Source organism: Tauraco erythrolophus, chromosome 4 (genome assembly GCF_009769465.1).
Source record: "Tauraco erythrolophus isolate bTauEry1 chromosome 4, bTauEry1.pri, whole genome shotgun sequence".
NCBI classification, from domain to species: domain Eukaryota; kingdom Metazoa; phylum Chordata; class Aves; order Musophagiformes; family Musophagidae; genus Tauraco; species Tauraco erythrolophus.
The window spans coordinates 11,623,064-11,650,007 of record NC_141468.1 but is presented as its reverse complement, the minus strand read 5'-3'; the positions used below and the strand labels follow the sequence as shown (position 1 = coordinate 11,650,007).

General features: G+C 38.3%; 1 protein-coding gene across 5 annotated transcripts in view; it reads right to left on the bottom strand.

The window, feature by feature from the left end:
• CACNA2D1 (calcium voltage-gated channel auxiliary subunit alpha2delta 1) overlaps positions 1-26,944 on the bottom strand; it is a 437,667-nt gene that overhangs the window by 231,733 nt on the left and 178,990 nt on the right. For all 5 annotated transcript variants that reach the window (XM_086609980.1, XM_086609982.1, XM_086609983.1 and 2 more), the window contains exon 4: positions 325-384. In XM_086609980.1, coding sequence (XP_086466106.1) covers positions 325-384 — 60 coding nt within the window. The remainder of the gene's footprint in view (positions 1-324; positions 385-26,944) is intronic.

Here is a 26,944-nt window from a genome sequence, read left to right as displayed (position 1 = left end):
TGGAGTAGCATACTTTCAACTGGTAGTAACTATCACTCAGATGTCTTCTCTGCAATTGTTCCTTGCATGTCAAAACAAACAGTCATCTTGTGTACACCTCAGACCTACATCACAGGGTCTGCGAAGCTCCCTACGAGCTTCTGAAGTGAAAAGTCCACTTTATTCTCTAGACACCCAGACTGAAACTCTGTTTATTCAATAAAACAAAATGCCCATTCACAGTCAATGATTCCTTGATGTATAAACAACATGTTTGTAAGAATATAATTAACATTTCAAAGAGGAAAAATCCGAGATGTTTAAAGGAGAAAAAGTGAAACTTACCCCAAACTCATCTCTCCACTGGTGTGATGATTGGTACTTCTCTGCTTCTTTAGCAAGGCGCTGAAGACCAAAGAAAGAGAGAACACAAATTTTAGTCTTTACCGATTTTTCACAGAGCAAAGTCTTTCTTTTTTAATTTCTTCATATACGTTTCTCTATATAGTGTTCTATGTATCTATGCACTTACATGAAATTTATGTATATGAGTAAAGATCATATCTTTTAAAAATGTTATTTTCTGTATTATTTGCTTATTTAAGTATTGTAATCACACATTAGCTAGCTTAACCCTAATTCCAATGTCTTTAAGAAATCAGAGTTTAGTTCAAATTGTATCAGCAACCTTCTGAAAATACTTTCTTCTTACAACACCTTGCCTTATATGTATTAATCTAATCTACCATTCAATGGCAAGTATTTATTAGATTCTTAAAACACTGTATTATGGACATTTATTTCTCCATTAAATTATTTAACTTAAATTACAGGAAGTACTGACATCCACTGTGATTATTAGAGACCCATAGAAGCTCAGTAGTTTTGACTAGCTGCAGTGTGATCCCACAGACTGAATACACATTAGCAGTTGGAGAGTACCAGGCATGCTCCTAGAAGGCAATTTTTCCATTTAAATCAATTTGAAAGAAATCCAGTTTTGTCCATGTAGTCCCACAAGAAGCAAAGCACAGTGCACAGGGATGATCAGAGGACCCTCTTGCACATCAATCTTTTTAAAGACACATCCATTGCACTGGTGGCATGCCTCTCCTCACATAAAAATTATAAGTAATTGAAAAAAAAGTTTGTAGATGCTTATGAGGAGTTTACTACAATTTTGCATGTGAAAGTCGTCAAGCATATTGCGTGTTCTCCAGCCGAGCTGCATGCAGCCTCCCCAGTGCCGGCAGCCCTGGAGGCAAGGACCCCAGCCTGCAAGCAAAGCAAGCTCCCTCTGGAGAAGCGGCTACCTGATGGGGACGTAGTTCATGTGGACTCAGCCATGTCTCAGTTGCTGAGTGACTTACTCTGAGAACTAAATTATTGTATAGCCCAATCAAAGATTTAGCAACTGTTTCTGGGGAGTCCTGGTCCTTTTCTAACAGAAATAGCCTGGCTACATCCACCCGGTAACTCGGGATGAAAACACGTTGCTGTGTAACAGTACGTACACGGTAAGCCTGATGATTGTTTTAATATTCAGACCAATTCCTACACAAAAAGAACTGGTGGTCTAAGTCACATTTTCAGTTGAGTCAACTGTCAGTTCTTGTTAACAACCAAAAGGAGTATGACCAGAAAGTTCATGTAAGCTGGAATCGCAGAGGTGGTGCTGTCAGAACCTCCCCTCAGCCCCATCCAGGACAGCAACCACTATGTTACCTGATCCCAACTATCAGGATGATACATTTCACAAAGTGAAACTACAGATCTTTTCCTTTCTTTTACATTTGCAATCATCCTATATAAACAAAAACATACCCCAACAAACCCGTGTGCTCTGCTGCCAGAAAATGTGTCTCAACTCATTTGTTTTATTGTCAATTCAAATGATTCTTCGCAAATAGAAAGCTACTAGCATCTTACAGTCATTGCCAACTGGAGGTACCCTCCAGAGTAGCCAAGTACCACATTTACAAAAGAAAAACTATGATACAATTTGGTGCATTACACTGGGAGAATGCACAGTACAACTCTTCCTTGAGTGCACTGGACAAACACCTCTGATACCTGCAGTATTCGCAGTTTTCTGGTAATGTATTAGAACAACATTGTCCATCTAAAATTTCTTCATTCACTATAGCCAGTTCTGCATCTAAATCAGGCCTATCCTCTGACGAGTTCAAGCTGATTAAGTTGCGCTTCACCAGACTGCAGCAAAGCAAGATATGACACTTCCTGCAGATGCCAACAGCTGCAGTTAACACTGCCCTCAGATTTCCCTCACAGTTTGCTTCATTGCCTTAAAGCATCCAGTGAACTGCACGTGTTTTCTACAACACACAGTAGAACCCAAATGTACAGACTGATAAATGGATTATGGAGAGAAACATGTAACGAGCACTAACATTATTACACATGGAAACAACGGTGGCCACACGAAATTCCTCAGCTTCATGAAAAGCTGGTGGATACATCAGCTAATCTGTACTACACAGCAAAAATGCTAAAAGCAAATTAAAGAAGTAAAAGGGGTTGGTTGGTTTGTTTGTTGGTTGGTTGGGTTTTTTCTAGGGGGCAGGTTGGATTCAAATGGAGAAAGAAAGAATATTCCCCATCAAATTCTTCTCCTTGAAGAATTTTTCAGTCAGGTTTAAGTTAGAATCCATCCTAAATGTCTAAATAATCTGCTAAAGAATACTACGCACAATTTCAGTAGCTCTTTATCTCTTAAAATAGCTTCCAGAATAAGAAGTTGTAATTTGAGGTATGTATAGAGAGCATAAGGTGAAGGGTTGTTAAAAGTAGTCAAGCTCATGTGAAAGCACAGACAACCAGTTACAATGGTGAATAACAAGAAAACAGTTGTGTTCCTTGTTTCAACCAAACTAAAACCCACACATGACCATGAACTAGGCCTCGATTAGCCAGTTTGTCTCCAGCAGAAGACTTTATCAACATTTATGTGCAGGCTATCATAAGGACACAGATCATGCAAGGACTTAATTTTAAAGACGCAAGTGTTTTTTCGAAAGATACAGGTTGATGATAGGAACTCTGTGCACACGAAAACCAGAATCATTCTCTCTTGGATAACAACTTTGATATTATTAGGAAAGATTCAGAATCATAGAATGGTTTGGATTGGAAGGCACCTTAAAGATCATCTAGTTCCAAACCCCCTGCCTTGGCCAGAGACACCTCCCACTACACCAGGTTGCTCAAAGCCTCATCCAACCTGGCCTTGAACACTTCCAGGGACGGGGCATCCACAAATCCTCTGGGCAGCCTGTGCCAGTGTCTCACCACACTCTGTAAAAAATTTCTTCCTTACATTTAATCTGAATCTGCCCTCTTTCAGTTTAAAGCCATTACCCCTTATCCTAGCACCACACGCCCTTGTAAAAAGTCCCTCTCCACTTTCTTGTAGGCCCACTTTATGTACTGGAAGGCTGCTGGAAAGTCTCCTCAGAGCCTTCTCTTTTCCAGGCTGAACAGCCCCAACTCTCTCACCCTGTCTTCATAGCAGAGGTGCTCCAGCCCTCTGATCATCTTCGTGGCCCTCCTCTGGACCTGCTCCAACAGGTCCATGTCCTTCTTCTGCTGACAGTCCCAGAGCTGAACGCAGCATTCCAGGTGGGGTCTCACAAGAGCAGAGTAGAGGGGCAGAATCACCTCCCTCGACCTGCTGGCCACGCTTCTTTGGATGCAGCCCAGGATACAGTTGGCTTTCTGGGCTGCCAGTGCACATTGAAGAGTATTCAAAATAAATTACAAAAGAAGTTAAAATTATTTTTTGAAGCTATGTTGTTCTGAGATGTTCCTCTTTTCTACGCAAGGAGAAATGGTACTGCTACAGCAACATGGAGTCTAATGACTGAGACATCCATTCTTCTACAGCGAGTGCTTTGAGTAAGAAGTCAAGACTCTTGGGTCAAAACCAACTAGACTTTAAGGCAAACTCAAGTTACCAACACACTTTATTGTGACACAAGGAGAGACTAACTTTTCTCCTCTCTCAAAGAAATCATGCCGGCTTCCTTTTGAGGTATGCAAATGTCAAGTCTTGCCTTCCCTGTGTTGACGGAGGAGTCTCTGGATAACGCCAATAGAGGAGCAACACCAGAGCAGGCTGACACCTGACACTTCCCGTCTTCCCTCTCATTACAGTGAGGGTTTAATAAAGTAACACCTTCTTTAGCACCATGACCCACAGCGGTTCCCTACAGGTTTCTCTCGCAAACACTAAAATGTTGAGGTTCATATTTTTATACATAAGAAAACAAACAGAAATTATTCTAAACATGCAAAACAAATTTCTGCATATTAGGTTTTAATAGTTTCTTACTCCATGCCTCTGTTTACGTGCTGTGAAGACAAAATCTGTCAGATGTTTTCAGGCCTTGAATGAAGCTCTATTTAACATTGTCTTTGTAGACAGAGAGGATGAAAAACTAAACACCACTAAAAAAGGAGAAAAGGAACAAAACCAACATGTAGCAGAAACATTCTGGCTTACTTCAAGCTATTTAAAAAAACCCTACTTTGTACAGCCTGCTGGAGAACAAGGATTCTCAGATTATGGCAATGGTACTCAAAACACTCTGAAGTAGAACATAAACTGAGAAATCATGATCAGGAAGGGAGGGCTGCAAAAGCTAACAAAATGCTGCGGCATCTCCTCCTATTTGGAGGATGTTTGACAGCTGTGAGATGGTGCTTCTAAGTAAGAGATCGAAAGGGCTGATGCTAGATTTAGCCAGTGCTATTGACACGGTAGCTGATGTCAAATTTAACGTGCTTGAAAACATTGTGATTAAACAAACATTTATTTAATAAATGCTCCTAGATAAAACAGTTATTTCTACCTCTTTTTCTTTTTTTCTTTTTTTTTTTTTTTAATGAATGAGAACTGCTCTCTCCCTTGCTATTTTCTAAATATTGTACTGGGTAAATTATTTTCAGGAATTTTCAAAATACTTAGCTCATCAATAAAAGAACAATTATCCCTTGAAAGACAGCCACTGCCCCAAAATAAGTATTTTTAATCAGACTTTGAAAGAAGTCAAGAGTTACCTTCCACCAGATTTCCTTACATCCTTCAAAGAGAATGATTACATTTAAAGCAAAACGACTATTAAGAAAGATTGATAAGATGTGTTATTTACTCCGTCAGCCTATGAACGTTTCTTTAACTTTTAAAGGGATTAGAAAAGATTACACACATTAATAAAAAAAAAAAGCAATCCAACAACTAAAAACCCAAAGCCCAGCTGCCTGTCAATCTCAAAACTGTCTATTTTCAAAGGTCTTGTCCCCAGATTCCAAGTGCACGTTACTGTCTCTGAAAGACAGCCTTTGATGTAGCACAGACTGCAAGAACGAGACCTGAGGAATCTTTATCTGATCTGTAAAGATCAACTCCCAAGAAGGCCTATTCATCTTCCAGCCTTCATTTTTGTGCACGTATGTCATATCTTTATCTCCTCCTAGCCAGCACAGAATTCTGTCAGCTAATGACCCAATTACAATTATATTCAGTACAATGAAATCAATCTCTTTTTTTGTGCTTCTCATTCTCCTTTAAGTGTTTTATCTTGAAAATAATATTTGACTAGCCCTTGATATATTAAGCCATTATAAAATGTGTAAGCTTAGAGTTATTAGATATCAATAGCCTCACAAAGCTTTCTAAAATACCAAATCCATGGAAATTTTAGGTTATTTTAAGAAGATAAATACTCAGGGAGAATACGTCAATATCAAGCCTAAATAGAACGATGTAGAAACATACAATGAACTTCAAATCCTGATTTTAAAATATGGTCCAGATATTCAGTCCTGTTCTTGCATCAACAGTGTAAGAGTCACAAGCAGTATGTTTAACAGCGGTTCCAAACATGGTTTTCAAATATGTATCTAAAACACAAAGTGTTCTTCTGTAGATGATTACGAATTCCACATCACTTACAAGAAATACGAGGGAAAAAATTTCTAAGACTGAGATAAGATGTCAATGGAAGACTGATACTGTTATTTCACTGTAGCTTTAACACAGTCTGACAGAATTTTAAAGAATTGCTTTTCCACCTCAGTAAACTGTTAAATTCTGTATTAAAACAAATTAGAACTATTTCCTTTTGCCTTGGTTCTAGTGTCTTTAATTACATGGACTGTTTTCTTTTTGTAGTAGCTCTTGGTAATGAATTTGTCGAATATCCATGAATTACCCTATTACCCTACTGTATAAAAAGATCACTCAGTTTGACCCAAGGGAGTGTGATTTCATCAAGCAACACTTGGAAATTGGAAGGTCAGTAACCAAAAAGTGAGCTTGAGAGTTCTAACTATAAGAAGATCATAACCCCCATATAAATAGAAGTGGATTTGCTTTTCTTTGTCTTTATTTCCATAATCCCAGTGGGGCATGGGAGGGGTTAATAAGGACTGGTTACTCTTTTGCATGTAACTTTTATGAAGTTATTTATATGGCCTTTCTCACAAATGGGCACTCACAATAATTATCTGCACAAAAGTTGTTCTAGATTTGATGAAGCTGTGGCACATTCATTTTTAGTAAGTTGATCCCAACCATAAAACAATGTTTTATACTGAATCAAAAACATACCTAATTTTGCTGATTTAACTTGTAACCACAAGGTTTAAGATCTCATCTTCCAAATGATTTTTTTTCTTTTAGAAGTATTTTGATCTCTCACACTGTAGCACATAAGTTTCCATGATAATTCATATTTCCCTACCTCAAGTAAGAACTGTTATCCTATACACCGCAGTAATCCATTATGTAAATGCCATAATCCTCAGTATAAGTGTAACCAGAATTTCAATACTTACACAGACTTTTTTTAAGAATTTTTTTACCATGACCAACAGTAGGTTTTTGTTTTGTGCTTTTCTGCAACATGGTTTTATTTCATGTATTTACACTGCAGAGTCACAGCCTCTCTCCTGCTCTAGCATCTGCTGTGCCACATGATGGCAATCTGATCTGCGCTCTGTTAATGAGGATATCTGAAGCATATAAGGTCACAGACAAAGAGTTTGTTTATAACTGGTCTCCTGTCTTCAACATAGACCTTGTACAATATATTCCCCAGCTACTGTCTGGAGCCAGTTGCACTTTTGTCATCTGAGGCAGCAGATGAGTCATATTTATAAGGAAAAAGGGTATGTTAGAGGTCTGCTGACGTTGTCAGCCTTACCAAAGCACCTTCATACAAATTACTTCTCTAAATTTATAGCTAATCTAACACAATCAGCAATTAGCATGATTTTTTAAAAAGCTGATGTTATTACACTCTGGACCACAGCTCAAAATAACGCCTCAAACTTTGCCTTCCTCTATTAACCATTACCAACAACTAAATTGCTAGATTTATTTTTTTTTCTAATCCAGCTGTAGATTACAAAACTCAACTTTAATTAAACAATAAACAGAAAATTACATCTTTTGTGTGCTTGTCTAATGCATTTCAAGCCACTTCTGTTTTATTCACATGAACAGTAATTCTATTTCAGACTTTCTTAATCAGTTTTTCTAACAAGATGACCTCATATCCAGCACAAGGCTGTCATGTTGGCTAAAAAGAGATTTAATGGAAAAATTTTATTATCACCTTCCATATGTTTAGAAGACAGGGTTTTACAGCATTTCTGTATCTGTTCACAACTGTAATGAAAATCATTATGATTCAAGACAATCTTTATTCCTATTGTCTAATTAAATGAGTGAAGGAAGAATCAAGATGATTCTCCACAGAGATATTTAGCCTTGTAGTGGATTTCCAATTTGAAAATAGAAAACTTAAAATAATTGAAACCACTGGTCTAAACAAGGTCAGAAATTAATGGGAAGCCAAATCTGACCTTCTGAGTGCTTGAGACTACACCACCTCAGCTTGGTCTCTAATGTTCATAATCCTAACTAGCAAGAGTGTTGGTACTCGATGAGAAGAAATCACAGATGAGCAGTCAAGAGGATAAATGAAATGCAGGTGCAAAAACATCACTGGAGGGCACCTTTCTGAGTCCCAGAGAATGGGACAAATCAAGCACAGCCACAGTGAAAAACAGAGGGAGCCCAAAATTGCCTTCCATGAGTGGAGCACTGAGTCCAGTTCGTGAGGTATGAAATACGGTTCGTATGAAATATCGTAGAAACTTAATATGCTGCAGAATGAGTGCACAAAATAATTCCATTCAACTCTTATTAAATAGTAACAAGGAATGTAGGAGAATACTCATCAGAAGATAAAGAAGCTGCACTTTGTTAAATTCTACATTTTCCACCTTTGCAGGGAGAGGGAGGGAGGAAGCAGGTTCGGTTCCCAAGTCTGAGTGCATTTGTAGGATGTGTGCAGTCAGGAGACTTGAGAAGCTGGGCAATATTGTGACAGCTTGATACTGCCAGAAATGTTTCAGCAGACAAGAGGGTAAGATAGACAGAACTGTAGATAAAGCCATGAAGAAAAATGATCAGAAAAGAAGAATAAGTAGTTTGTCAAACGCATCTTGACATATAGCAGTGAAATTTTGCTAGAGTGGTGCATAGAATCAGCAAAAAACCCACTTCTTTTAACATTTCATTTATCCTTTTCATTTGCAGAGGTTTCAGATTCTTAGAGCTTATTACATTTTCACTCTAATAATTCACAGGCCTTAAATGCAAGTCACATTGGTGTTATATTTTAAAATAAGCTCAAAGTGAAGGACACACACTGAAACCATTACACTGAAATTGCCAACTCCTCTGACAAATCACAAATTGCATAGGGTCACGAGCTCCAGTTCACTGCCTGCCTTAGGAAACTCTTTCAAGCTTCACAGCTGAGCTAGTAACTTCACAGACATGATTACAAGACGACACGCGTATTGAGCGCGCACGCCTTGTTACCCTGCTTTTTCAGCTGTAGCGTATGTGTATTTTTTAGTTTTAGGACTACACAAATTTATTTTAGAAATATCTAAATTAACCTGCTCCAAAACAAGTGTTCTAAAATGTCAACAATATAATTTTCCTCTAACTTTAAAAAAAATCAAATCAAATTAAATGCAGTTCAGCTTGCTTCACAGCTCCTCATCATAGAATCACAGAATGGTTTGGGTTGGAAGGGACCTCAAAGATCATCTAGTTCCAATTCCCCTGCCATAGGCAGGGACACCCTCCACTACACCAGGTTGCTCAAAGCCTCATCCAACCTGGCTCCTTTAATATCTCCTCATTAAGTATCCAGTAAAAACGAATGAAGAAAACACCCTTAGCTGCTCCAAATTTATACCTGCTAGTAGTGCCATTAAAATCTGACTAGGATCCAAACAGCAACAGACACAACTGAAATACACATGTAGCTGCCTAATTTCAAAGGCAAAAGTAGGAAAAGGAACAAATCAAGTAAACGTCTCCTTACTATGGGCAGGGAGAAGAAAACATTGACACAGGCTTGTATCACTTATGCAAGAAAAACAGTAATGAAGTCAGTTATCTTTGAACAAACAGGGGCTGCAAGAGCAGTTGAATTTTGCCTCATTGCATAATCAAACTGAACAACACATTTAACAGAATGTTCTGGTTTTATACAATTTCAGTAACAATCTATCATGTTACATCAATATGCATTTCATATAACTCAATAACAATATTGTATATTCAATATTCAGTTTAGTGTTTGCAATTTTTTTTTTCATTGTTTAAAATTATAGCATTCTGTTAGTTAATGCAATTCACAGAAGTGGAGTACAGCTAGGTATGAAACACTGCATTCAAAGAAGTAGAGTGAGTTCTGGATTTACTCACACTCTGTGTGCTACAAAAGGCTTTATATGTAATGCTGTTATAATCCCAAAAGAAGATTAGAAAGCTGGCAATTTAAAATCTCTGCCGAAGCGACAGTCAAATGTCTCTCTTGGCCACATCATCGGAAATAGTTTTAAATTTCCTTAGAATTGCAGAGGTAATTATATGAAGAAGAAGAAATTTCAGAATTTCAAGAAATAACATGAGTGAACTGGGCTCATTACCACCTCTTCGTCTATAGAACAGGATTAAATTGTATTATTTCATTAAGATACATTCATAACCTAAACTGGCATGATAAAGATCAAAGTAGTCAGTAATTTATAATAAAACTGAAAGGATGCTGAAGTTTTTGGTAGTATTTCCAGATATGGGCCTATGAAACATGCAACTTGATTCATAATAAAATTCAGAGCTCGAATGGCAGAACCATAATTTGAAGTTATAAACAAATAAATAAATAAGTAAGTAAATAAATTAAATCAGCGTCTTCTCCTAGCTTCTCAGATGTATAAAACAGAATCGATCTGAATGTGACTAATTAAAGGTCTGTTAATTAATCCACTTCTTAAAAATATATATCTATATATATATTTAAAACCACAGCTGAATAACAAATGTGGCTTTAACAAGGCGAGGTAGAGCATTAACTGCTTTGCATGTCAAGGAAAAAAAATGGAGCAGGTGGTAGGCTATAGCTGCTGAATAATCAACTCGATCTCATCAACAGGCAGTGGGTGAGAGCCAAGGAAACATGTAACTGTTGGCAACGGCAGAAACAAATGATGCATTAATACTGCATGCTATTTTCAGGCAACATTTCCCTAACAGAAGTAATTCTAGTCAAAAGAAATAAAAAGTGTTTAACTGAGAGTCCTGGAGAAAACTGAATGCAAAGGAAAATGACCTTCTAGTGGCAAATTGTAACCACATTTTTTATTTTCCCAGAGATAATACGTCAGTCATGAGAGCCAAGCTGTAAACACACTGAAGCCTCAATTGCTCCTACACCTGGTTTTGCATGGGGTACCAAGATACCAAGCTCTTTCATTTCTTTTTCATTAAATGGAGTGCAAAAACATGCTGCTTCTAAACTTTCCCAAACATCTTTTAAAAGAGGCGCTGTGCTCCCAGACTCCTCTCTCTAGTGGACAAGCTCAAGGTTTACCTTCGAGTGTAGCCACGTGATGTTTCTAAAAATAATTCACATCCTTTGTCAGTAATTCCTCTTCTATAAAAGACTAAATGAGGTTTACTATTTTCTTACTATCCAAAAGAAAATTCTTTCAGATTGTAATGTACAAACACTTGACCAAACTCACAAAAACCATTAGTGTCAGGTGCCAGTAATCCCTAAGTCCATATGATGCATCCTCTGGGTGAACCCTTCCAGTTATTTCCCCCCTTTTTACGATTCTATACATGACCTGTAGCTATGCTTAAAATGTATTTGATTGACTGTCCTAGTCAGTAATGTACATATTTAAATCAACATTCAAATTATAATTTTCCTCCAATTTTTACAAAAAGGAAAAAAAAAGATTAAAAAAGAAAAGAGACTTTTCTAGTGTTACCCTCAAAGGTGACACATTTGAGAACTACTACAAGCGGTTTGGGTTTATCCATGATGACTTCCACCAAAAGGTGTTTAATTAGGATGTCTCACACTTTTCTGTGTATGAAAATCTAATTACCACCTTCTAGCTCAAAGAACAAAATCAAGAAGCATTATCCCATCTCAAAATTTCCTAAGCATCTTCCTCATGTCACTTCCACATCTGGTGTTTTGCTTTTTTTTTTTTTTTTTTTACAGTCTTGCATGTTTCTTTTTTATAAAAGAAAATGTATTGAACCATACCAACAAATTCAGCTCCCTCCAAAAAGTGTGTTTTCTTTTATTCCAGCTAAAGCTACTTACTGAAAATCATCAGAATTAAATAGCAAAAAGAAATATGAAAAAGCTAAAACATAATTATAAAAAAGAGAAACTACATAGACACATCAAGAATGTCACAGTACAAGTAAATCTTAAAGCAAAAATGGCAGTGCCTTGCCAGAGTGGGCGTTTCATGCCACCAACTCAGTTGACTGCAGTTGACCCAAGTTGCACTTAAAATTTCATAGATCCTGCCCACAAGGAAGAATTTCTTCCACAGTCCAGTTAAACTAGTACGTTAGATGGCAGAGATGATTTTCAGAAATCAATCTGAATCTGAAATTAAGGGACTTGAGCTGAAACTTGAACGTCTCTGGCAGACTGTTAAAGGTTTAGAATTTTTTAAAATTCTACAGCGTATTCCTGTAGGACTACATGGAATTGTGTTTGGGCTATATTTTTAAGGAATACAGGAAAACATAATTTATGTGAGCAGAAAGACATACTCTTCTGGGGTCTTCCCTGTCATATGAAACATTAAGATGTGAGAAATCAGACACTTTGTGCTCTCATTTAGGTCAGCAGCAGCATCGAAATGTTGAACCTCTACTACCAAAGCTAGAAAGAAACTCCTAATGCTAAGGACAAAAGCATCTTATTCTCCTGCGTGAAACCAACCTCTAGATTTAGATCTGTACACTGAATTAGTGTGGACTGAAAATGCAGCTTCATCATCTTCATGTTGCATCACACAATGTCTTTTGATTCTTCATTCTTTTTGAGTCTTCATAACAGAATGAGGTTTGGTGTTTGGCGTTTTTTTGCTGGTGAATTGTTCAGCTGACTAATTAGCTCATTAGTTTGCAGCATTTTTAATTTCTGTGATTTTAGCTTCAAGAAAACATAGAGGAAAGAGAAAAAAAGGACAATAAAAATTCCAACAGAAAAACCATCAAATTAAAAACAAACAAACAAACCAACAAAAAAATTGTGCTTTACCTAAAGTAAGGAAATTTGTAGACTGCTTAAATTGATCCTTATGACCTACCTACCTTCCTGCTGTCCTTCCTACCTTCAGAAGATCATGATATTCCAAGACTGATATCCCTGAATCGTTAGTCACTCTCTTCTGCGATTTTCTTGCACAGGCAATTTTGTGCCCACTGTTACCACGTAGGGATATATATGCACATGCAGATAGTGATGGCTGGAGTACTCTAAGGTGAACTGACTGCAGCCATTACAGCTAAGGTTGTCAAAATGGTGTAATGACTTATTACAGTTACATCAACCTTTTTGACTCCTTATATGTCGAGAAAAAACCAACCACCTTCTTACAACTGGATTGAGAAATTCCTTTACACTTTGTGCAATATGAGACATTAAGGCCCTCCTTTCCTCTTCTACAATTTGCATCAATGCTTCCCAGACACAGTTGTGCCTGCATCTGAATATTTTTGTCAAATATGAGTAAAGCTAGTTCAGCCATTTTTTTAAGTAGAAGGTAAAGGAAATAAACTGTTTCCTCCCATTTTCGGCAATACTTTGCAATGTCAGCAGGAGAAAGATTCCTAACAGTTTCAGTTAATCCAGAATAGTGAATATTTGCAAACAAGGACTTTGCTTCACGGCATTTAAATAAAATGAAACTCATGTTAAATTGAACGCTTTCCCATGTTGATATAACAGTTTCACAATAATTAAGCTTATTTCAGTGGAAGAACATCCCTTCTGGCTAATCATCTTGTGTATTTCATGTGCAATCAGAAAGGAATGCACATTGGATAGATATTTATGAACTTGGTTGTACACATAAAGAACTATTTATGCTTTTCTTGAGCAGCAATATTCGCAGTGGTTTAAGAGTTGAATCTTCAATATATACTTGAATCTTCAATATATATTTTAGTATTACTCTCCCTATCTTAGCATAAATCTAGTCAAAAGTTTCAGAAAGAAAATATGTTCCAGTATGGAATAGGAGGTTATGTTTACTAAGAATGCTTGAAATGTTTATTTTTCAAGGACGCTGTTTCTAGGTATAGCACATTTGAAAATGTCATAGAAATACTGTTTGCTCTTATTTTTAAACAATCAAGTTGTCAGATTTGTTTTAAATGGAATCCACAACATTGTGGCAAAATCTGCTCAGTTAGAAGTAGCTTATTAAACAGATTTTGATTTGTTCCAGTTGTATTGCTGTCATTGTTTGTTGGTTTGGTTTGGGTTTTAAATTATGGAAATAGGACTGATCAGATGATACCATGAATCCTAAGAAAATTAAGTTCCTGGTACAAAACTTAGGTAGAGAGTCTGGAGAAGGATGGAAGGTAAATCTGAGAAGCTGCAGCACAAGATAGCCATGCCATACTTGCCCCTAGAGATCCAGGTAACTTCAAAAATCAGTGGGATTTACTAGAACCATACTCTATCCATAGACAATTTAATTCTGGCCCAAATGTATCCTTTACCAAAAATTTGGCCTAAACAGAATCTCCATGTTTTTAACCAGGGACGTGAACTTTCCCTGCTACCTTAAAATAGACAAGATGAGCCCAGATATACTGACTACTGAACCCTTTCTTTAAGAGCCTGATCTGAGGAAGCCAGAAAGTTATCCCCTACAGAACTATTTCTCTGTCTGTATAATTATGATCAAAATTAATTGCTCTGCATTGTAGGCTTGCAACGCTGTCTTCTCTCTTGCCTGAGACAAAGCAGCCCAATTTATAGTTGGAAAATAAGCATCATCTTCTCAAATAGGGTAATTCTACTGCTCTTCAATACAAAAGAGTGAATTAGTCTTTCAGAGGTAAGTCCACATCATCCAGAAACGTACTGTAAAAGACAAGGTACGTAGAGATTTCAGCACAATCTCATCTATACGACTATTATTCAGTTTTACTCCCTTGTCAGCTGCAATTTCACATCCTGCATTTAGAACTCTCTCATCCCGAGGCATATCAGGATTTAACGTATGTCACAAGGACTCAATGAACCATATGTGTTCATGTGTATACAGTGTCGTTCCTATCCCAGACAATATATATATGCTAATACATCACGGTTTGGGAGCTTAACAGCTCTCCAAAGCACCCAGATTCGGTACTTACACAGCTTTATGAAATCTGGTACTATGGCTGCCTGACAAACAAGTACTTTTATGCATATTAAAAATGCTCCTTCCTCGTGTCTGCCAACCAAACTGCTCTGTACTGTAAAGACACCCAGCGTACGACACCACAGCACGTGTGCCAGTCTCGTTATCTGTCAGGGGACTCATTTCCAGGCAGGCACCATGGAACTCACCGCACAGTTGGAATGCAGTGATACAAAGACAACTTTTTATGCAGCTGAAGCCTTTGCATAACAGAAGAGAATAGGAATCCCTAAAGAATAAGTGTTCAAATACAATACTAGAGCACATCTTGAAGTGTAGCTTAGCTAATAGCACAGACTGAGCTGAATTGATTCTCTTCAGTTATTTAAATCTCATTATATATGCCCTATTTAATTCCCTCTCCATTTAAATTAATATGAAATATAAAACAACCTCTAAATAATTTAGTGTGAAAAAACATACAAGCTAATTAAAAGCTAAAACTCGAAACCCAAACACATTATAAACACCTCTTTTTTTTAAAGACATCTTTTATTTTATTTAGAATCATAGAATCATAGAATCGTTAGGGCTGGAAGGGACCTTCAAAGGTCATCTAGTCCAACCCCCCTGCAAGGAACAGGGATATCTCCAACTAGATCAGGTTGCTCAGGGCCTCATCCAACCGGGCCTTGAACGTCTCCAGGGATGGAGCATCCACCACCTCTCTGGGCAACCTGTTCCAGTGTTCTACAACTCTCATGGTAAAAAATTTTTTCCTAATATCCAACCTGAATCTACCTCCCTCTATTTTAAAACCATTACCCCTTGTCATATCACAACTGGCCCTCTTGAACAGCCTCTCCCCATCTTTCTTGTAGGCCCCCTTGAGGTACTGGAAGACCGCTATAAGGTCACCCCGGAGCCTCCTCTTCTCCAGGCTGAACAGCCCCAACTCTTTCAGCCTGTCCTCATAGGAAAGGTGCTCCAGCCCTCTTATCATCTTTGTGGCCCTCCTCTGGACCCTCTCCAACTGGTCCATGTCCTTCTTATGTTGGGGACTCCAGAACTGGACGCAATACTCCAAGTGAGGTCTCACGAGGGCAGAGTAGAGGGGGAGAATCACCTCCCTTGACCTGCTGGCCACGCTCCTCTTGATGCAGCCCAGGACGCGGTTGGCCTTCTGGGCCGCAAGAGCACATTGCCGGCTCATATTGAGCTTCTCGTCCACCAGTACTCCCAAGTCCTTCTCCTCAGGGCTGCTCACGATCCATTCTCCGCCCAGTCTGTATTTGTGCCTGGGATTGCCATGACCCAGATGTAGGACCTTGCACTTGGCCTGGTTAAACTTCATGAGGTTGGTACGGGCCCACCTCTCCAGCCTGTCGAGGTCCCTCTGGATGGCAAATTTCTTTTTTTCTGTTTCAAAGCTGTCTTTTGTTTTGTTTAGGAGAGACAAGTTTTTGCACTTTTTTTTTTCCCAGAGTAAAAAGTGCTTACAAAGAAGCCCTTAGGCTTCAGTTGCTTTGATTTTATGCTACCAATAAGGGTTTGTGGAGTTTTTAATGCTGTTGAAATTGTAATTAAATGAATAAAACCTAAATGCTGCATTCTTAACCATGCAATGTAATTACAAATTAAAATAAATGTCATCATGATTATTAATCACTCTCTTTAATTATAATTTGATCACTTAAATGCCACCTTACAAGATATTACCAAGGTCACACTTTGCTGGCAGATGTCATTGCTGGGGTGGAGGGGGCAGCAGAAAGAGGGTGCATTAATGCAGCATCATTTTCCATTAGTAGATCCATATGCCTCAGATATGTAGAAAGCAATAATTACAAATAAAAAATCATCTCCTCTAATTCATGAATTGCACTACTCTGTAATTCACTTTTGTGCCAAACAGACATTACAACAGATATCAGTACATTAAGAGCTGAAGCTCTTCTTGGTCTTCAACAGTTTCCAGGTACAGATCTTCCTGAGAACATAATAAATGTAAGTAACATCTAATTAACATTTTCCTTTTATCTCTATTATCTAATTTCAAAATCATAATAATTATCTCAAAAAGATTTATGATCTTGTTACTCTGAAATTATATCATCCTCAATTTTTGTTCTTCTTACTCCTTGAAATTTTTAAAGCAGTGTTTTTATCCCTCAAAATACCTGTTTTCAAATGCACATTGACATCAATGTTCATGCTCTTGCTCAGTGCCATGCATGTAGAGATCTGCAAATAGTCAGTACGCAGTTCCAAAATTTTCAGTTCTATTCCTACTCTTTCATTGTTCAGTCATAAAATCTATTAACGAAAATCCCTTTTTGAAATATGAAAAATGAGTCACAGCTTCTGATAAAACAAAATTGTGATTATGATTCTCAAGAAATAACAGAAATGTGTAAGTAACGTTATTCCAAATATCACTATTCTTACTTAGTGTCCTCATTAGTAAGAGCATCCTGGAGATAAAGCCATTATCATCTATTATCCAAACTCTTCTCTGATTCTTTCTCTCTCACGCACACACACATAAATTGGTGCCTGCAATTGTCTAACCTATAAAGCCAAATCATATAGAACCTGACAACACCCTGACTTTACATTGTCAATTTGAGTCTTAGATCTCAAATGTGAGAAGAGACACCTACCATTTTTTATTTAGAGAGGAGTTGCTTTGTAGCTTAATTAAAGCAGTGCCTGACAGTTCAGAAGATGAGAATTTGCCTCTCCTGCAAGGTCTGACAGCATCCTCAGCTAAAATGTGATAATGCAACTTAGGCAAGAAATAGCGAAACGTGACATTAAACCTTAGCCCTCAGCTTTACAGAATTCAGACTTTAATAGCCTTATCTTTCTTTAAGTTCCACTAATTTATTTAATAGAAATACATGACTGCCAGCTTAGTAAGTACAGCTATCTAGGATCTTTTAATTGAAATTTTAATATACTTTAAAAGAATGCCTGTAATAAGCTTTATAACTATAAGCAAACACCAAGAGAATTCTTTTCACATAGTAACCTACTGTACTTTAGACCTATTTTAGGGAGTCTGTACACATATATAATTCAATATCAGCACAGTAGTAATTCAACTGCAATCCAAGTGGCTCAGGAATTTTTCAACAATTTTTTGTGCAGGTTTTTTTTGTTTGTCTTGGGTTTTTTAATTTAAAACCAGACATTTTTCTGTATGAAAAACTTTTATTGAAAGGGCAAAAGTGTTATCAAGAAATAGTTCCTCACATCCACAGTAGAATTATTGGTCCAAACAGGCAGTACAGCCAAAAAAAGGCAAAAAGGAAAAAGAGAAGAAGGGGGGAAAAAAAAAAAAAAGAAAAAGAAAGAAAAAAAAAACACAAAGAAAAAAAAAAAAGAAGGGAGAAATTTTTTTTTTTAAAAAAGGGAGAAAAATGAAAGGGAAAACAAGCACACATTCAAGTTTAAATTCTCTGTAGGTCAAACTTATCCTCCATACCAAAGAAAATGAGAACTCAGATCGCAGATTTTAAAACCTCAGTTACAGGGCCAGGTGTGAAAGGCAAATTTCTGCTAGATTCAGCACAGAGAAAAAGTGACGAGTATGCATGTGACAGTAAGACTCACCTGCATCTGAACACTGTTCCGTGTCTTGGTCAGGCTAAGCAACAGAATATATTTTACACGGATTCTTGTATCCCACCCTTTGGTGTAATGCAGTTAAAAGCAGCGGTTTCTGCCCCCTGGCATTACTACAGAAATAAATATGAACTTCCATTCACCCCAGTTTCTATGAAATGAAAAGGGACATTCTTAACCATTTTCCATACAAAGAAAATGCTTGCCTAAAATTTTAGTCCTTTCAGGTGTGGTTAAGAACACCTTAAGGATACACTCCGGTAGAAATAGTGTAATTTACTTCCAATTGATTAAAAAGAATGATATGAAGGAGCTATCCTATGGAATACACAATTAATTTTATTCCTTTACTTTTCTCTTCTCTTCCAGCTAGCCGACACACTGATACACTGCGGGTGTGGGGGGGAAAGAAAGGGGGGAAAAAAAAAGAAAATAAAAGAAAAAAAAAAAAAAGGAGTTTTTCCGTTACATCTGTTCTCAAAGTAGTTTTGATGGTTGTATCTTTTCTGGTTTTCCAAAATCTGTGGATTTCTACATTAAACTTGTCCTCATTTTGAGCTTGCTGGCTGTTGGGAGATGACTCCTGGTACTCTGGTGAGCACAAAGCACACTGCTCTGTTCTCCAGCAACAACAACTGGAAATAACGCCACAGCCAAACCCTCTGGGGTATCTGCCACCCCTATAACTCAGGGACCCACAGGTCATACCAAGTGCTGAAAGATCTGGCAGACTCCAGCGAAGTGTGAAAGGTGGAAATATTGCCAGGACTACGTTTGATTGCAGCCCAGCCACCACCCTGGCACAGCACAGCACAGAGTGAATGAGGCCTCGACTCTGCGTATTCGAGTCCCTTCCACAACAAAATAAGTGGCAGCAAGTTGTCAGCTCACTGCCGTTCCAGCCAGTCCTAAACTATCTGTACAAGAAAGCAAAGAGGCCATCTTCCTGAGTCTCCACCTCTGCGTAGCTTGACGAGCTCTAGGAATTAGCCTTGCTTTAAATGCCAGACAGCACACAGAGGCACATGGCTGCCACTGGAAATACACATTCAAATGCTACTGGGTTTTCACACAACAAAGTTCTCTTTTCTTAACATGCATGGAGGGAGAAAGAGGCCAGATTTAATGTGAGATTAAATTATAATAAATTCACCGTAATTGTTTTTTTTAATGAAATATTTTGTTCATCAGGAAAGCAACTAAGGATAAAAATCATAATGAATCTCCATCCCCCGCTGCATACAATTTCTCCGTAGAAAAGCATCCAAAGAAAATGAAAATGAGAGATGGAAGTTGCTCAACAATGCTGAAGGCATGCTCTCTTGCTTCTTTTAATTCAGTAAAAGCTGTCAAAAATCCACATCCTCTGATGTTCTTGCATTCAGCATAGGGGCTTGCCGATTATTTATCGCAGAGAGTTCTGGCAGGCTGGGATTAAGATGTCCTAAAATTCCCAAAAGGGCAATTCATCATAACACAACATAGTGGGTGAATAACGAACACCCACAAAAGGCTCAGCTGACATGATGGAAGTGAATGACGGGTGAATTGAGGTCACGGGCTTGATGTGAAGCTATCGGACAATGGATACCCAGGCTGCCAGTCAAGCCATTAAAAAGGAGGAAGTACATGAATGCGAAACAGCAAACAAACAGACTGGCTTTTGTCTCCTTGTTCCTCACAGCTCAAATAAAATAGACGCTGGAGCTAATGAACACACCTCTGCTGTGAGGCAGTGCACTTCTACAGTGGGTGTTACAGCTCCGAGTCAAAGATAAATATCCTGTAAATGTTTAGTTATGGATTAATAAGGCCAAGCGTGGGGTTTTCTTTTGCTAGGGATAGTGTGGTTTGTTTCTGCCTTTTTCCACTCCCAACATACTTATGAGAACTATGCCTCCATAACAAATAGCATTTTAAATCAAAGCAAATTTACATTACATATGCTTTGATTTACTACTTGTTTTACTAACATAAACACAGAAATCCCAGAAATCTAGAAATACCATTGACCCTAAACTATTCCTCCAAACAGGACTAAGCAAATGAATTTAGCACCTGGCAAAAGAAGAAGTTAAATGGAAATCTCACCTGAGTCCAACCAAGGCTACAAAATTCCAGTGAAAAGGACACTTCACAGAAAGGATCACTTTATACAGGAAGGCAATTTATGTTATTCTACCCCTAACTGTAACATACAACTGTTCCCACTCAGTGCATTCCTTCTCCCTTTCAGGTGCTCTTGTTCAGTAACAAAGATGTTCTTTACCTCACTTGCTCTTTCCCACCAACAAAGACAGGAATAAAGAAAATATTGCAAATACTGCATACAGGGTTTGCAGGATCCATCTGTAGTTCCATCCCTGTCATCCCACTTCATCCACTCATATATTTCAACGACTTAACCTCTGGTATTAGTGACGCATTTACAGATAAATCACTGCATATTAAAAACAACCTTGTGTTAGTGTATAGTCTAGTCTAGTCCAATCTAGTCTTGGAGTGGATCCTGCAAATGCCTTGTTTTTCCCACTCTTGTGTAAATCAGTAGATGAACCAACCAGCCAAGTGTGTCCATGTGTTACTTTTGTCTTCCAAGTTACTGCAAATTAAACACAATTCAGTATTAATCAAAACTGCTAAAATAGATCCCAGCTGTGGCTTCTCCAGCAACCTTGTCTTCCAACATTCCTATACATCAGTGCTCTATCAGAGCCTGCCTCCTCAGTCCACTTCTTGCCTGAAGATCCCTTTCAGCAGTCTCCACAGCTTCCTCCTTCAGCCTCTAGCAAAGCCCCAGCACTGAAGAACCAGCTTATTTTCACAGACAGACACATTGTTTTCAACTTTTCAACCACTCACAACTCTCAATTTAAGGCATAAAAACTCTAACCTGTCCTGAGTATTCAGGAGTAATTAAGCACCATGTCCAGTGCTCCAAAAGTCAGTTATATAAATTATACCTTGACGTTTTTTCTCCCTGGGCTTAATTTAAGATTCCAAGTTTCCCCCTTTGACCGCAAACTAGTGAAACCCTAGTTTTCAGACATCATGAAAAATTCAACAAAGCTCTGCCTTACTGAAAAGACAAAAGTAAATTTTTATTGGGTCTTTCTGCTTTTCTTATTGAATTGTTATTGTTTGCAAGTACAATTACAGTGCAGTTTTAAAACTCAAGTAGGAATAAATATAATGAATAGTTGAATGTTGAGTTGCTTGTAACACAAAGACCAAGGAAAACATTTTTTTTGCTTGGTTTATATGCCTATTGATTGTCAATAACCTCTCTCCTCCAAAATGTTTATATTTATCAAGATATCTATGTCTTTATTGATCTATCTGTAGTAGCAAACAGCATTTTACAGCAGAGCAGGGAAAGGAACTCCAGCTGTAGAGGGAAGCACTCGGTGCTGAAATCCTGCATCTCCAGCACACACCTCAGTGAGTTGACTTTGGACTAGCTGTAGACCTGTGAAATTAACACCTATCAGAGATTGGAAAGCCTTAGATGTACTCCTAGACATCACGTTCCTTCCTTTCCCACCTTTTTCTCTACTGTTTGTTAGTTTAGCCAATGTTCTTCTAAAGACATACCATAGTTACAAAGTTCCAGCTCAGAATATTCATTGCTCTTGTTTAACGGTGCTAGAATAACATCAATATTTATGTTGCCAAGTCAAGTACTAAAAAATCAGGAAAAGATCATAAAAGTATATATTTCCCCTTATACTTAGAAAACTAGGTATTTTTGAAAAAAATACAATGTGTATATAGGTACTCAAGCTGAAATAATATCTGAAAAATGTATTTTCACCCATAATTTCCCCTCCTTCAGTACTGCACTAAATACTATTGCATTTAATTTTAAAATTCACTCTCTAGGCTGACCAAGTATATCATCAAACTAGTTTCAAATGTCTCTGATCATTACTTTCTCTCTGGTCAGTAAATCAATTCTCCAAAAACTACAATGGCATTCCAAAAATGTCAGAAATGTCAATTAGATGTTATTTGGTTCCACATAAGAAACTACTTAAGTAAAACAAAACTAGTAACCAAAGGTTTGACCGTTAAACTGTGGAACAGACTACTTCAAAAAGGGCAGCACATTATTTTTTTATACTAGCAGCAGACAATATTTTTTTGCATGATTTATCTAGTCCATAAATACAAGCTATGTATCATTCTGAAGGAGGCATTTCTGTATATCATTTGATTTTATTTTGCATTTAGTTCTATTTTTGAAATGTAAGTGAAGCAACCACCTCCAACTGAACTTCAGTTGATGAATGGCGAGCTTACATTCAAGTACATAAACATCTAAGTAGTTGCAGGTTGGAATGTAAGTCAGGAAATGGCAAAAGAGAGATGTATATGTCTGACATATGGTACAAAGTTCCTGCAAGAAAAGGAAGAAAATTTTAATGCAGATGAGCTTAAAAAGATCTTTTATGAAAAGGCATGTTTGTAATAGCAACGGCTGCATAAACATGAGGCAAGTGAAAGATGTTATAACATCATATGGACTAGCAGTTTGTATTTTTATAAGAAAAAGATGTCGATGCTGTGACCACATGCACCTATACAGAACAAGACAGCAAGCAATGTGACAAAAATGTGAACCCACTCAGATGAGATATTAATAAACTTCAATTTGTTCTGGCATCGTATGTACCACCACACACAAAATAAGTGATGTTAAAGGACTACTTGAAATCAAGCAATGCCTGAATTAAATTTACCTTTTCAGTACTCTCTTTTTCATGTGCATGGATGTTAGCAAGGAGGGCAAGAGAACTAGGAAGAAACCTGGATTAGAGCACTGGTATCTGGTTCAAACTGAGCCCAAACCAGGGCAAAGAGACTTGAGACTGAAGCCATTTCTGGTTTACGGCAGCCTAATATAAAGATGTGATCAGGTGTAAGAGTTAAGACATATTCCAGTACAAAGGTGGAGAACTGATCAAAAATAGAATCATAGAATCATAGAATGGTTAGGACTGGAAGGGACCTTCAAAGGTCATCTAGTCCAACCCCCCTGCAAGGAACAGGGATATCTTCAAATAGATCAGGTTGCTCAGGGCCTCGTCCAACCTGGCCTTGAACGTCTCCAGGGATGGAGCATCCACCACCTCTCTACGTTTATTTACGTTTACAAGTTTAAAGATAAACATTTATAAATAAAGACATTTATCTATACAAGTCCAGTGTCTTAATTGTCGGGGAAGTTTCCTGGCTGCTACATGAGAAGCACCTGTGCCTCATCAAGACAGGTGCTGAGTCACGTTGATTGGCCGGAGATCACGTGACCCATGGAGGCTTAAGAGTGGGGCATTTCCCTCCTGGAGTTTGGAGTGGCAGGAGCCCCCTAGAGAGTGAGAGTTGGAGCTCTCTGTTGGACTAAGATAGCAGTGAGTTTAGAAGAGCCTTCTGATTGTGGAATACGTTGTGGTCGCAACAGCCGTTTGGTTGCGACCCATTGGAAGAAGACACAGGCAGTCCGCGACACTTAATGTGCTGTAAATGGTCACAGAAAATCACTGGGAAGCTTTGCCACTCTTAGTCTGCAATCTTTATATCTGATAATTCCCTACTTCAAGTCCTTCACTGCTTTGAAATGACGATATTTTCAGATGATATTATTCACCTGGAAGGGCAGTATTTAACCTTCTGGAAAGGTGGCTGGCTCTAGGTGGCCTTGCTTGGCCAAGGGGGTTGGATCAGGTGTCCTCCAGAGGTCCCTTCCAACCTCAACCGTTCTATGATTCTATGATGTAGCTTCAGGTTAAGATACTTCAGTTTTGGTATTTATCCTCCTCTAATCTAAGCAGAGATATAACCAGAACAGTAATTTGTGTCCAGATAGAACTTCAATTGAATGAAGGTGTCCACCTAAAAGTGAGTGGAATGGCTTGCTGGAGTGAATTTAGATAACTATAACTGAAGCTGGATCTCTCCCAGTGTTAACAACAAGTCTAGATATAAGCCTAGAGACATGAGCCTACACCACTACAATATTTTTGTCTTTTTTTGCGAATTTTCTTTATTTTGAGAGATTTTGTCTTCTGACAGTTTAACTTTGACTCTACATTTTCCGCTTTATGAGTCTAAGAGATAATATTGATCTGTGCCTTCAAAATTTACTTTCTCTAACAACATTTGATATTTGTCATTAAGCTGAGACCATTTGTCATTTTCTTTCACCAAAATGAGTCATCTTCTTCAACTTCCTTTGTTGCTTTTAAGGTCTCATGTAACTATTGATTTATTGTCAACACATCATATCTTCTCTGTTAATGGAATCTACAGACTTTATCCTTCCCCATTCTTTTCTTTAATTGCCATCTATGGAAGTTACAAACAGACACTCGATCTTGTGCTCGACTCCAGAAGGCAAAAGGCTGTTGTGATAACAATGACATTTATTTATTTTCTAACTCCTGTCTTCGTGTTTAGACATCTTTTCCCTCATGAGGAGTTGTGGATTTTTCTTGTCCAAAGCATTTGATACTGTCCCACACAAAATCCTTGCCTCTAAACTGGAGAGAAAGGGATTTGATGGATGAAACACTCAGTGGATAAGGAATTGGTTGGATGGTCGCACTCAAAGAGTTGTGGTCAATGGCTCAATGTCCAAGTGGAGACTAGTGACGAGTGGTGTTCCTCAGGGGCCAGTACTGGGACCAGTGGTATTTAACATCTTTGTTGGTGACAAAGATCCCACGGAGAGTGGGATCGAGTGCAACCTCAGCAAGTTTGCAGATGACACCAAGTTGTGTGGTGTTGTGGGCACGCTGGAGGGAAGGGATGCCATCCAGAGGGATCTTGACAGCCTTGAGAGGTGGGCTTCTGAGAACCTCATGAAGTTCAACAAGGCCAAGTGCAAGGTCCTGCACATGGGTCGTGGCAATCCCAAGCACAAGTACAGGCTGGGCAGAGAATAGATTGAGAGCAGCCCTGAGGAAAAGGACTTGGGAGTGCTGGTGGATGAGAAGCTCAACATGAGCCGGCAATGTGCACTGGCAGCCCAGAAAGCAAATCGCATCCTGGGCTGTATCAAAAGAAGCGTGGCCAGCAGGTCGAGGGAAGTGATTCTGCCCCTCTGCTCTCGTGAGACCCCACCTGGAATACCGCGTTCAGCTCTGGAGTCCCCAACACAAAAAGGACATGGAGCTGCTGGACAGGTTCAGAGGAGGGCCACAAAGATGATCCGAGGGCTGGAGCACCTCTGCTATGAAGACAGACTGAGAGAGTTGGGGCTGTTCAGTCTGGAGAAGAGAAGGCTCTGGGGTGATCTTATAGCAGCCTTCCAGTACTTAAAGGGGGCCTACAGGAAAGCTGGAGAGGGACTTTTTACAAGGGCATGTAGTGATAGGACAAGGGGCAATGGCTTTAAACTGAAAGAGGGCAGATTCAGATTGGATATAAGGAAGAAATTTTTCACTCTGAGGGTGGTGAAGCACTGGAACAGGTTGTCCAGACAAGTTGTATATGCCCCATCCCTGGCAGTGTTCAAGGCCAGGTTGGATGAGGCTTTGTGCAACCTGGTGTAGTGGAGGGTGTCCCTGCCCATGGCAAGGGGGTTGGAACTAGATGATCTTTGAGGTCCCTTCCAACCCTAACCATTCTATGATTCTATAATGGTTCCCTTTAAGGAGCTAGAAGAATTTCTTCTGAAGATGCTATTTTATTTGTTTGAATATAAAAATCTTTTTGATAAGCAGAGAGGCACGTTACACTCAGTCAATTCCAGACTGATTTCAGAAATCGTAAAATAATCTGTTTGGAAGAGATCTCTGGTGATCATCTGCCCCAGTGCCCTCTCAAAGCAGGGTCAACTTCAAAGTTAAATCAGGTGGCTTAGGGTTATATTCAGTTGTTTTACTAATTTATCTCCAAGATGGAGATTCCAAAGTATGTCTGGGCAACATGTTCCAGTGTCATCCATGCTTCTTCTTAAAATTATTTTTCCTAATATCTAATCACAGTTTCTTATGGTGCAAGTTTTATCCATTGCCTCTTATTCCTTCTCGGTGAAAAATGTCAACAGTTCACTGAAAATGAAAGAATCTGCATTTCAATAAACACTCCCAATTTGTTAAAAATCCATATTGAGCAAAAAGCATCAAGGAAAGTAAGCTTGACACTTCGTCTGTATGTACCTTCTACGGTGTCTTCCATAACAGTATTTTAAGAAATCACCTCCCTCTTGCCCTCATTCTCAAAATGAAGATTCTTTGATTCTGGGCCCCATAAGATTCTGGGCCCCTTAAGAAGACAAATTAATTACATGAGCTATCAAAAAACTACCACTATAGAAAGAGCAAATGCAGGTTTCATGAGATTTACTAATAAGTTTCAATAATGACAATATGTTCCTCTCAAAAATTTCAACAAAATTAAAATAAGTTGGAAATGTGAAAACAGAATGATCGGGAGGAAAATGGGAAGTTTTCCAAGACAGAGGTTTTCAGAGTATGTCTGTGACCATCTCTCCATTGTAGAAACAGGTATGAATCTGCTGTTTATCCCAAAACATTTT